Source organism: Mastomys coucha, unplaced genomic scaffold (assembly GCF_008632895.1).
Source record: "Mastomys coucha isolate ucsf_1 unplaced genomic scaffold, UCSF_Mcou_1 pScaffold23, whole genome shotgun sequence".
Lineage (NCBI taxonomy): Eukaryota > Metazoa > Chordata > Mammalia > Rodentia > Muridae > Mastomys > Mastomys coucha.
This window is the reverse complement of record NW_022196906.1, coordinates 49,574,302-49,586,273: the sequence shown is the minus strand read 5'-3', so window position 1 is coordinate 49,586,273 and position 11,972 is coordinate 49,574,302. Positions and strand designations below refer to the sequence as shown.

General features: G+C 36.3%; 1 protein-coding gene across 1 annotated transcript in view; it reads left to right on the top strand.

The window, feature by feature from the left end:
• Positions 1-11,972, top strand: part of Etfa (electron transfer flavoprotein subunit alpha) — a 68,115-nt gene that overhangs the window by 31,528 nt on the left and 24,615 nt on the right. Inside the window, exons 6-9 of the mRNA XM_031343518.1 lie at positions 639-749; positions 1,352-1,453; positions 2,613-2,681; positions 5,329-5,411. Of these exons, the coding sequence (XP_031199378.1) occupies positions 639-749; positions 1,352-1,453; positions 2,613-2,681; positions 5,329-5,411 (365 nt within the window). The remainder of the gene's footprint in view (positions 1-638; positions 750-1,351; positions 1,454-2,612; positions 2,682-5,328; positions 5,412-11,972) is intronic.

Here is an 11,972-nt window from a genome sequence, read left to right as displayed (position 1 = left end):
TCAGCAATCCGCCTGCCTCTGCCTCCCAAGTGCTGGGATTAAAGGCGTGCGCCACCACCGCCCGGCTTTGATAGTTATTTCTAAGCATATTGATCTCCAGTGGGAAAGAAGGCAGCAAGTTTTTTTTACTGCCTTTGTTCTGGTTAAAGTTGTATGTCCCATCAGACCTGCAATCTTCAGTAATATTCAAGTATTCGGTCATAGTGTCAGTCACTCAGAATACTAAATGTCTAATCCTTTTAAAACTTTGCTTCCTCTGAACTTGTATTTTATGTCTTGTCATGCTTTCACATTAGCTTCCTTTGTTATGTACAGCAGTTGCATTTGTATTAAGGTATAGCAGCTCTTATTTTTAGGTTACTGATAGAGTTGGTTTGGGAGAAAGAATCTTCTCATCCCTGCTGAGAGGTGCCTTCTCACTGCAGACACCTGCTTCAGTTTGTTGATTCCAGGCAGTATATATAGGTGGTTCCTGGTGACGGTCTTCACCAGGTGACCGTGTTCCTCCTCTCCTAGGCTTAGCAGGGGTAGGAAACAACTTGCCCATGGTTATTTTTGCCTCATCTTTGTTAAATTAATTCTGAGCCTGAGAGGAATACTTTTGGCATTCCTTCCTCATAATAAAATTTGTGTTTCAGGAAATGCATTGTGTACAGTAAAGTGTGATGAGAAAGTGAAGGTGTTTTCTGTTCGAGGAACATCTTTTGAGGCTGCAGCAACAAGTGGAGGTAGTGCCAGCTCAGAAAAGGGTAAGTATTCATATGAGCCTTTTGATAGGTTGGCATTTCTTGTTTGTTTGGCTTAGATTAGAATAAGGATGACGTCTACTTTAACTTCTAGTGCAAAGTAAAGATTCAACTGACTCATATTCCAAGGTTATATAAATAGTTATAATTTATGTCTATTTCACATCACCTTGGTACAAGAATAATCGCTTTGGTAGATTAAAGAGTAGGAGACAAGATCAATTACGACAAAACTGTTACATTTGTGTTAGGGCTACTTAACTCTCATTACTATTTCCTATTATGGTATTTGAGTGATTCAACATAATGGAAGAATGTAATAGTGGTAGAAATAGGGCTTCCACTTTAACATGTCTGGAATCTTATTTGAATGCTAGAGAGAATGGGTTATTCTGTTTTTTTTATGATGAACTTATGAGTAGTGTCAACTTCTCAAGAGTCGTGCCCTCTTAACACTTTCTAATTAAAGAAAATGAAATTGGGACCATGAAAATGCAGGAACTTAAGTTTCCTAGAATTGGATGTTTTTGTGTTGGTCTTAAAAATAATTACCTCTGCATACTTGAAGTCATCATCATTTTAAATTTGTCTGTCAATGTATACAGCACCAAGTTCTTCATCAGTGGGAATATCAGAGTGGCTTGACCAGAAATTGACAAAAAGTGACCGACCAGAACTGACTGGTGCCAAAGTGGTGGTATCTGGTGGTAAGTGCAGAAGTAATTTAAAAGATGACATAAGCTATGTAGTACACAGACCTCATTAAAGGAACAGACTTTTATTTAGGTTTTGGTTGTTCTGGGGATAGAACCCAGGGTCTTGTACCTAGTAAGCAAGCTCTATACTACTGAGCTGAATCTGTAGTCTAGAGTATAAATGTTTTGTTTTACTTTTTCCTTACAAATGACAAAAGTTGTTAAATTGCAAGTATTAGTCATATTTTACCAGGAATATTAAAATTAGACCATAAATAGAATATGGGCACAAATCTCATCCGCACATCTCTGCCACGTGGTATCTTGGTTTTACAGACGTCCATGTTTTTCTGTGGCATTTGATTGGCTTCTGAATTGTATAAAAAGTGGTTAGAATCTCAGAGTTGTATATAAATCCCCTGCTCCATTCTACTTTAATGACTTTGAGTGCAATACTGGTCTGTGTGGATGACACTTGGAAAGCCCTTCACAGTTCATATCAGAACCAGAATGTGGTGTGAGACTTTTTGTATTTTATGCTCCTTTGTAGTTTGTTGGCTGACTGACTCAGAGGATAGGGATTGATGTGATTTTAAAATCTTTCCAAATTAAACAATAAAAAAAATAGTTAATGTTCCTAACATCCATCTATCGTTCAAGTGATATTCAGAGGAAACAATTTAATATTTTGCAAAGACATTTATCTTGTGTATCAGCTTGTATTTTCAGAAATATTAGTCCATATGTGTTCTTTGATGGGCCTGTTGCATTCTCATTTCCTAGAGAAATGAAAATAGGTAGAGTGTGTTTGCTCTTAAGGATTTTGAAATCTAGCCAGAAGTTTTGTTTAGTTATGCAGGGACTATTTACCAAATGCTAATAAGAGTTTGCTAGTACCACAGATATGGCAATGACCTAGAGAGCTGTGGATCTGGCATCTTGAACTTAAAGTGTTTTCGTTATAGTGTTCTTTATGTAGTTAAATAACTGCAGTGCTGAATGCTTCACGGAAGTCATAAAAGGTTTTGGGGAGGAGTTGGTATGCTTAATGTGGCAGTTTGTAATATGGACATTGGGTTGAGCATATAAAATGACAAACATTTTACAGAGTGTAACTTGTATGTACAATTTATTTATTTATTTATTTATTTATTTATTTATTTATAATGAGGTCGGGGCTTGAAGAGTGGAGAAAACTTTAAACTGCTGTATGACCTGGCAGATCAACTGCATGCTGCAGGTAAAGGTCATTCTCCTTTGTAGCACAATGTTCTCTTTTTGCTGGAAGTATTTTTTATTATGCTTATATATAAGTCCCCCAAAGCATCAGGTCATTGTGCTTTCTACTTTTCCTTCATTGACTTAGCTTTATTGTTTGACTATTGATCATTTATACAAAATAGCATTTGGTTATGGCCTTTCTATTTCTTTTAATGTATATAATATACCTTGATCATATTTCCCCCATTACTTATTTCTTTTCTACCTTCCTCTTTTTTCTCTTTCTCTTTCTATATAATTCTCTTTCTACTTCCATGTCATTCCTTTTTAAATCTATATTCCACATGAGAGAAAACATATTTACTTTTTTGTATCTGACTTATTTTGCTTAACATGATTTCCAGTTTTGATCATTATTTATTTCATTATTTCTGCAGTGGTTTTCTTAGACATCCAATAAAAGCTGAAACATCTATGGGGGGGTATACTAGTAATTTTTGAAAAATGTGTGTGGCAGTTTTACATTTGCCAACTCTTAAGAATCTTACCTAGCTTTGAGTGGTAAAGTACTGAAATGCCAGCTTCAGAGCCTGCTGCAGACTACTGCTAGCTGTTCTCCATCTCCACACTTGCTCTGATCCCTGATCAACTTACATATGCACACTGCTTTTCTTTATTGTGAGAAAGAACTAAAACAATGATAAAGATTTAAAAAAACCCATGGAAACAGAAATGACTGCATCTTATAAGCATAGTAAACTGGAAGAACAAGGGAAAAATGTCTGGGCCTGAAGCCGTGCCACAGACATGGCTACAGCAAAAAGCAAAGGTAAAAAGAGTTAGAAAGCAGCGCTGGAATGTCCAGAACCTCAAGGACACTTAAGAAGTACAAGTGACATGATAAAAACCAAAGCAAAAACCGACTACGACTGAAGAGTAATGGGTGTGATGGAGGTGGGAGAGAAGAACAGGAGGCAAAGCTTGAGAAGTTCCAGGATTATGCCATACCCAAGCAAAGATCCAGGAAGCACAGAAAACACCAATGTATATGTGCAAGATCCAACCTATAACAAGTCAAAGATGAAAATAAAAGATGAAAGAAACCAAAGTGGAGAAAAAAAGTCTTACCCTATAAAAGTAGCAAAGATAAGTCCATTGGACTTTTCAGAAATTATGTAAGGAAATGAGAATGAGGTATAAGGCTTCAAGTGTTGAGAGGAAAAAACCCATCAAATTCCGTACCCATAGAATGTATAGAACTAACAGGAAAACTCAGTTGAACTCAGCAATTAGCTGGATTGAATTAACATCTATTGATGTCTTTGTTACACAACAGCAAATTCTCAAACTGACAGGAACATTCACCAAGAAGACTGTATTTGGGACCATAAAACTCCTTCATAAATATGAAGAAGTAGGGCTCATACTCTGTTTTTAGCTTGAGTTAGATGTCTGTAACTAAAACATAAGTGAAAAATCCCAAGATGAATGGAGAGATTAAACAGCACATTTCTATGCAACATATGAGTAAAGGAAAACATCTCAAAGAAATATTTTAAGCTTAATGAAAAAAAAGATGTCTGGTACAGTGAAGTTGGTGTGGGGAAGGGGAATTTATCCTATGTGCTGGACATTAAACTGAGGGCCTCTCACATGTTAGGCAGGAGCTCCATTATTGAGCTATACCTACATGCCCCCCTACTTCTACTTACTTATTTATTTGTTCTTAAATTTCAAATCTTTGAGACAATTTCACTACCTTGCCCATGCTGGCCTTGTGATCCTTTTGCTTCAGCCTCCCACATAGCTAGGAGTCTAGACCTGTACCACCAGGATGAGCTCTTATAGGAAAATTTATAGTACTAAATGTGTGTTAGAAAAGAAAGGCAATCTAAGTTTAATCATCTTATGAAACTACAACAATAAGAATAAATGTATGCACCAGTATACAGAAGGAATGCCTGAGTCCCTTTCCTTCACGCTTCAGAAAGGGTGGTTCTGCCCGAAGGATAGATCTCCTGTGGAGAAGAAACCAGTTACATTTCTATTTATTAATTTAATATGAGATACTTGTTAAACCTTAATCTTGTATTGAATATGACTTTATCTGATCTTAAGAGGTAATGATATTATACAGCATTTCTTCAAAAGTCATAAAGGTACTATATAAAGGGACATTGTATAGTATTCCTTATAATATGAAAATTGTGGATGCTTTTTTGAAAAAACAAACAAGCAGACATCAGAAACCAGCCAAATTCAAAAATTGAAATTTACACCTGGAGTAGTGGTGCATGCCTTCAAATATGCAGAAAGCAGAGACAGGAGGATCTCTGTGAGTTCAAGGCCAGTGTGTCTACATAGTAAGCTCTGAGATAGCCAGGACTACATAGAGAGACCCTGTCTCAAAAACAAATACACAAAAACAAAGAAATTTGTGAGTATAGCACACAATGAAAATTATTTTCTTGAAAAATGTACTTGTATTTAGTGTTTAGAATCCTTGACAAGTTGCAAATCATTAATCAGGATTTTTTTTTCAAAAGTGAGTTCTGTATACAGTACTTTTTAACTGTAAAATATTAGGATGTTATTTTGTAGTTGTTTGTGACTGTCTTACTAGCTGAATAATAGAACTTGAAAATACAACACTTCCTCCCTTTCAGTTGGTGCTTCCCGAGCTGCTGTTGATGCTGGCTTTGTTCCCAATGACATGCAAGTTGGTCAGACAGGAAAAATAGTAGCTCCAGTAAGTATTGCAATAAAATATGCCCTGCAGGATTCTGTGGGGATCAGCACTGTATGTATTTGTTGGACAATAATTTCAGTGATTTATGTCTTACTCAATGATCTATACAGCTAACCATTATGATGGTGAATGTGTCCTCACAAGATCTGGAGGTGTTTGATCTTAATAAAATCCTTACCAATTTTAAAATTAGGAATTATTTTGCAAAAAAGATTTAAAGCAGTATGAGATCACAATGCTGTGTTATTGTCATTGCCCTTTTTGTGTGTATGGTGTGGTAGAGAGAGAACTTAGGATTCTGTACATGCTTGGCAAATGCTAGTCCACTGACGTACATTCCTACCTTATTTTATTGTTGCTATTATAAATTTACATTGATAATATTTATTGTCCATAAAGTATAAAAGCAGTTCCGTCAACTAGCCTATTTTAGTCGAGCCTATGTTCATAGGCCATTGCCATTAGAAACTACTGACAGTTACAGTCTTGTGTGCGTAGTTTAGTTCTACATTTTTATCTGTTTGCATGAATTTCAGGGAAATTTGGTCTTTACAGATAAGAACTACTAGAATATTCCTTTTTACCAAGAGGATGGGACAGAATCTCAGTCTGTAGTCCAGCTGGCCAGAAGCTTAGCAGACATCTTGCTTTAGCCTCTCAAGTACTAGGATTTCAGGCTTAAGCCATCACACCTAGCCAGATAAAATATTCTAAAACACTTTGCAGAACTTAAAAGGGAAATATAGGAAATGTTGACTTGAAAGTTGAGTCTTTTAAAACATCTCCTGATCATTCATATTTCATAAGTAATATATTGAATCACTTTTTCAGTTTAAATTTATATTGCATGAGACATGAGGAAAATATTTTTATGTAACTCAAAACAAAATGTTTTTTTATTTCAAAACAAGATATTATATCACATCCATTAAGATCTCCTAGTGCCCTAGTTTATTAGATGATGACTTCAAAATCATCTTTTAAAACCTTTTCATACAAAATATTTTGATCATGTTTTCCCCTCCACCCAACTCCTTTAAGATTTCTCTTTGAAGCTTGTTTTGAAATATTTATCCTTCTAAAGTTAGATTGCTTATCTTTTTATTGTCTTTTTCTGGATCTCCTTTATATAGTTTGTATACAAATTATTTTTCAGGTATGTATTGTGATTTTTTTTCCCCATGCTAGGACTCTCCTGTTCTTTTTCTTTTGATGAGAAGAAATGTTTTATTTTAACAAAGTTCAATGAAGCAGTCTTTCTTCTTTTGGTTGATATATATTGTGTTACTTAGCTTACTTGAAGCAGAGACAGTCTCAGTACTGAATATAAGCACTAAAACTATTCATAAATTAAGTCAAAGCACTGTGTGACTGACTTGCTTGTCATACCACATTAGTCTGGCTATGAAAGTGGATTTATTGAGCAGATGAGCTGGAGCCATCCATGACATTTAATTAGGTGTGGCACACATATATTTTTTGTGGAAATCTTGCATGTACAGTTTTATGTGAGTAGACACATTCAGGCTTGAATTCATAAAAGATCAACAGCTTCCTAATCAAAACTACTTTTATAAGAAATTCAGTGTATACTCTGAAGTAGCAAGCAGACTTGCTGTGACAGAAAGGGGGCATTCATAGTTATTAAATAGTAACAGAGTGCAGGGAGTGGCTGGAGGCATCCTTTCTTGTATTGTAAGTTTCATGCAGTCAGCTTTATTCAGCACTATTCTTAGAATATAGAACTATTGAATTTTGCTCATGAGGAGATTAAACATTAAATGCTTCAAAGACTTTAATATTGCTCCTATAACCCATCAGAGAATTGTAATGTATTAACTCTCTATTTGAGCACATGCTAGTTACTTGTCCTGTTGCTGAGGCAAAATACCAGACAAAAGAAACTGAAGGAAGGAAGGTTTCAGGTCCAGTCCATCATGGTGAGGAAGACTGGACAAGAGCTTAGTAAGGTCATACTGAATCCAGTCAGGAAACAGAGATGAATGCTGCTGCTCAGCTCACTTTCCCCCTTTTATTCTGTCAGGAATCCTGTCCCATGGGATCAGATCATCCACTTTCAGAGTGGGACTTCCCTGCCCTGCTAAGCCTTTCTGGAAATACCCTCGAAAGCACTCACAAAGGCATGCTTCTGTCTCAGTGATAATTCTATGTTGACAATGAAGATTGACCATTATAGGCATGGATATATAAATTTTATATATTTACACATACTGTGGTCTAAAATCTTTTTGGGAAACAATCAGTATGCAAGTATAGAACAAAACTTTTTTGTTTGTGTGACCATTTGAGAGCAAGTTGTTGATATGATGCCCTCGCAGTTTCAAACACGCATTTTCCTGCACAACCACACTGCAGCCTGTTAAGTCAGAACATTAACATTGACACATAATAACATCTAGTTATCAGACTCCATTTGTATTTTGCCTGTCATTTCATTAGTGCCCTTTACAGCAAATGTTACTAGTTTAGAATCACATATTGCATATATCTGTCATGAGTCTTACAGTCCTAGATTCTTTTTTTTTATTAGATATTTTCTTTATTTACATGTCATATGATTTCTCCTTTCCCAGTTTCCCCTCCAACAAACAAACAAAAACAACAAGAACATACCCCTGTTGCCTCTCCCCTCCCCATGCTTGCCACCCCACCCTCTCCCACTTATTGGCCCTGGCATTCCACAATACTGGGGCACAGAACCTTCACAGGGCCGAGGTCCTCTCCTCCCATTGATGATCGACTTTGCAATCCTCTACTATACACATGCTGCCAGAACAATCAGTCCCACCATGTATACTCTTTGGTTGGTGGTTTAGTCCCTGGGAGCTCTGAGGGTACTAGTTAGTTCATATTGTTGTTCGTCCTATGGGGCTGCAACTTCAGCTCCTTTGGTCCTTTCTCTTACTCCTTCATTGGGGACCCTATACTAAGTTTAATGGATGGCTGTGAGCCTCTACATCTGTGTTAAGTCAGGTACTGTCAGAGCCTCTCAGGAGAAGCTATATTAGGCTGGCTTGTCCTTCCTTCAGTCTCTGCTCCATAGTTAGTCTCTGCAACTCCTTCCGTGGGTATTTTGTTCCCCCTTTTAAGAAGGAATGAAATGTCCACCTTTTGGACTTCCTTCTTCTTGAGTTTCTTGTGGTTTGTGGGTTGTTCTTCCTGTATTCCAAACTTGTGGGCTAATAACCACTTATCAGAGAGTGCATACCATGTGTGTTCTTTTGTGATTGGGTTAACTCACTCAGGATGATATTCTCCAGATCCATCCATTTCCCTAAGAATTTCATCATGGCAGCCTTATTTATATTAGCCAGAAACTGGAAACAACCCAGATGTCCCTCAACAGAGGAATAGATACAGAAATTGTGGTACATCTACACAATGGAGTACTACTCAGCTATTAAAAACAATGAATTTATGAAATTCTTAGGGAAATGGATGGATCTCAAGAATATCATCCTGAGTGAGGTAACCCAATGAATTTATGAAACAGTCCTAGATTCTTAATCTTACTTTCACATGAGAGACTTCATGATTATAGGGTAGCTGTTGTATTACTGGCTATTTAGGTATTTTCCTTTAAAAGTGTTTACTGAAATATTTTGCTTTTATTAAATTGCTTTTTATTATTGATTTATGGAAGTTTTAAAATACATTCTACTGGTAAGTTTCTCATTTACTTTCTCCACATCTATGCTGTGCCTATTTATTTTTCTGAGATGATATCTAATTGAGGAACTTCTTTGCTATTTCTAATTTGCTGCTAGTTCTCATCATGAGTGGAATTTATTTGTAGAGCCTGTGGTTCTCCCTCATGGTTTTCTCTCTTCTCTGGAACTTTCTCCATACTTCCAGCTAGTGTGGTAGCCACATATCTTGCTGTATATTTTCTTCAAGTAGTCAGACTGCATTTTTTATCTAAAGAGCTGGATTTCTGATTGGCCTTTATCCCTGTGGAGAGGAGAAGTATGCTGGACTCATATCGGCATGCTTCCCTCCCCTACAGAATTTTGGCTGCTCAAATTCTACCTGTCAGTATTGATCTCCAACGTATTTAAACAGTTACTATCTGAATTTGAATCAGGTTTATAGTTGTTTTAGCAGGAAGATAAGTCTAATGAGAGCTATAGGGCCATAAGGAAATTTGAGACCTAGAATTGAATGTATTACTTCATGTGCTTGCTGACTAGTGTGGAGTTGGGTTATTATCACCCTAAATAATATCTTAATTAATGCTATTTAATATTGCATTAGGTTTTTGGCAGCCGTATCCCACAATTGGCAAGAATTACACTTCTGAGCATCCAAAATTTCTCACCACCTCCATCCATTTGAACTGTGCTATTAAATACATTTCTACTAATTCTAATGCAGCATTCTGTATTTTTAAAACTAAATATTAGCACATTCATTTATTCTTACTAAGTAGGTCCATTTTGCCATTTTTGAACATTTCACAGCTTTATTTCTTTTCCCATTCTGTTATTAGAATATTCAGTATTTTGACTTGTTGGCAGTTTTGTAACAACTTTGGAAAGTATCACCACTGTTTTTTTCCAGTTGTAAGGAGCCAAAATTGCTCTGCTTCAAATTCAGACCATATAAAGTCAGTTTTCTTATTTCTACAAAATAACTTTTATTTTTTATTAATTTGATAAAATATATAATACCCCAAATGTGCCCTGAATTTAGTTACATGGGTTTTGTTTTGTTTTGTTTTGTCATTCAGAACAATTTACAAAGTGTGAAACAGTTTCCAGTATCTTTACAACCTCACATTCTTGCAGTATGTAGGCTTGATTAGAAGCCACTGGTTAGTTCACAGCTTACTGTTGTGGCAATGACTACTTTTTATTTCTAATTAACTTTTGATTTGGAGTTCATTTCAAGCTTAGGAAAATAAAACTAAAAAATAATACAATGTACATGTGTAAATTATTTTCTGAATTGTTTTATGTTACAACACTCTGGCTTTTTGCCCCTGAATACCTCAATGTGTAATTTTTTCAAACTAGAAATATTCTCACTTGAAGTACAGTTACATTTATTAATTTTCTTTTTACATTTATTACTTTGTGCATGCGTGCATGAGAGCCTGTGTACATGTGTGCATCTGTGTGTGTACACGTGTGTGTGTATGTGTGTGTGTGTTTGTGTGTGTGTACAACAGGTGCCCTCCATCACTCACCACTCAACACCTTTCTCTTTCTTTTCTTTTTTTTTCTTTTTTTTTTCCCCTAAGATGGGGTTTCTTTGTGTAGCTCTGGCTGCCCTGAAAATCAGTTTGTAGATCAAGCTAGCCTTGAACTCAAAGATCCACCTGCCTCTGCCTCCCAAGTGCTGGCATTTAAAGGTGTGTATCAGCACTCCCAGCTCTACCCTATTTTTTAAATTAATTTTATGTGTGTGGATATTTTGCTTGTATGTATGTATGTATGTGTGTATGTACACACACCATCTGCATGCCTGGTGCTAAAGAAGCCAGAAGATGGTGTTGGATCTCCTGAGTTACAGGCTGTTGTGAGCTGCCATGTAGATGCTGAGACTTGAATCTGGTCCTCCAGAAGTGCAGTTTGTGCTCTTAATTGCTGAGCCCTCTCTCTAGCTTTAGCTCTAGTATAGTTGTATTTTATTTCCAAATTTTGTTTGTGCTTTATTTTCATTTTTTATATTTTAAAGAGTTTTCTATTTATGTATTTTATGTATATGAGTACTTTGCATGTATGTTTATCTACACACTAGAAGAGGATATTGGATCCTATTACACACAATTGTGAGCTGCCATGTGAGTACTAGGAGTTGAACTCTGGAAATAAGGACCTATGGAAGAGCAGTCAGTGCTCTTAACCAATGAGCCAGTTTCCCATTTTCTGTATTTTAATATTCCAACTTTATCATTTATCTTCATATTCATTACTACTTCCAACTCCCCAGTACAGAATCTATCTTTGAGTCAAGTAGTACATGCATTGCCGTGCCTCTTTAAGCCTTTGCTTTCTTGGTTGTGGTGAGCAGTAGTGCTTGGTTCATATTTGGCTTCAGTCTTAGGTTTTCTCAGTATTCATGACCCTGTTCTCTACTACCTATCTATGACAGGCAAGCTTTTCCAGTCTTTTTGTGGTAGGTGACACTTTAGATAGTTTTGAGAAAGTTTAGGTGGCAAATGAAGAAAGATTGGAAAGCTATGTGGCCCTCTCTAGATGTGGGCTACAAATTTGGCATTAGGCTTTTTAGAAGCCAGTTCATATTAGGAAACACAGTCAGTGCCCTGATTTACAGTGTCCCAAAGGCAAAACAAACTAATTGTACATGGGAAGTACTATTTGGCCTGGTGTCAAGATCAGAGATATACCCCTTGAGTCCATATAAAGAAGACACTATTGATTGACATCTATAACAATATCTTTACTATAAATAGGACAGTACTTTTATAGGGCTGTTTTTATGATGCCTCTCAGTGTGGGCCAGTTGTATGGTAAGTGCATTTCCAAGAGAGGCAGAAGTTATTTGGTTCTATGTCTGCTATTCAGGCTTATGTTA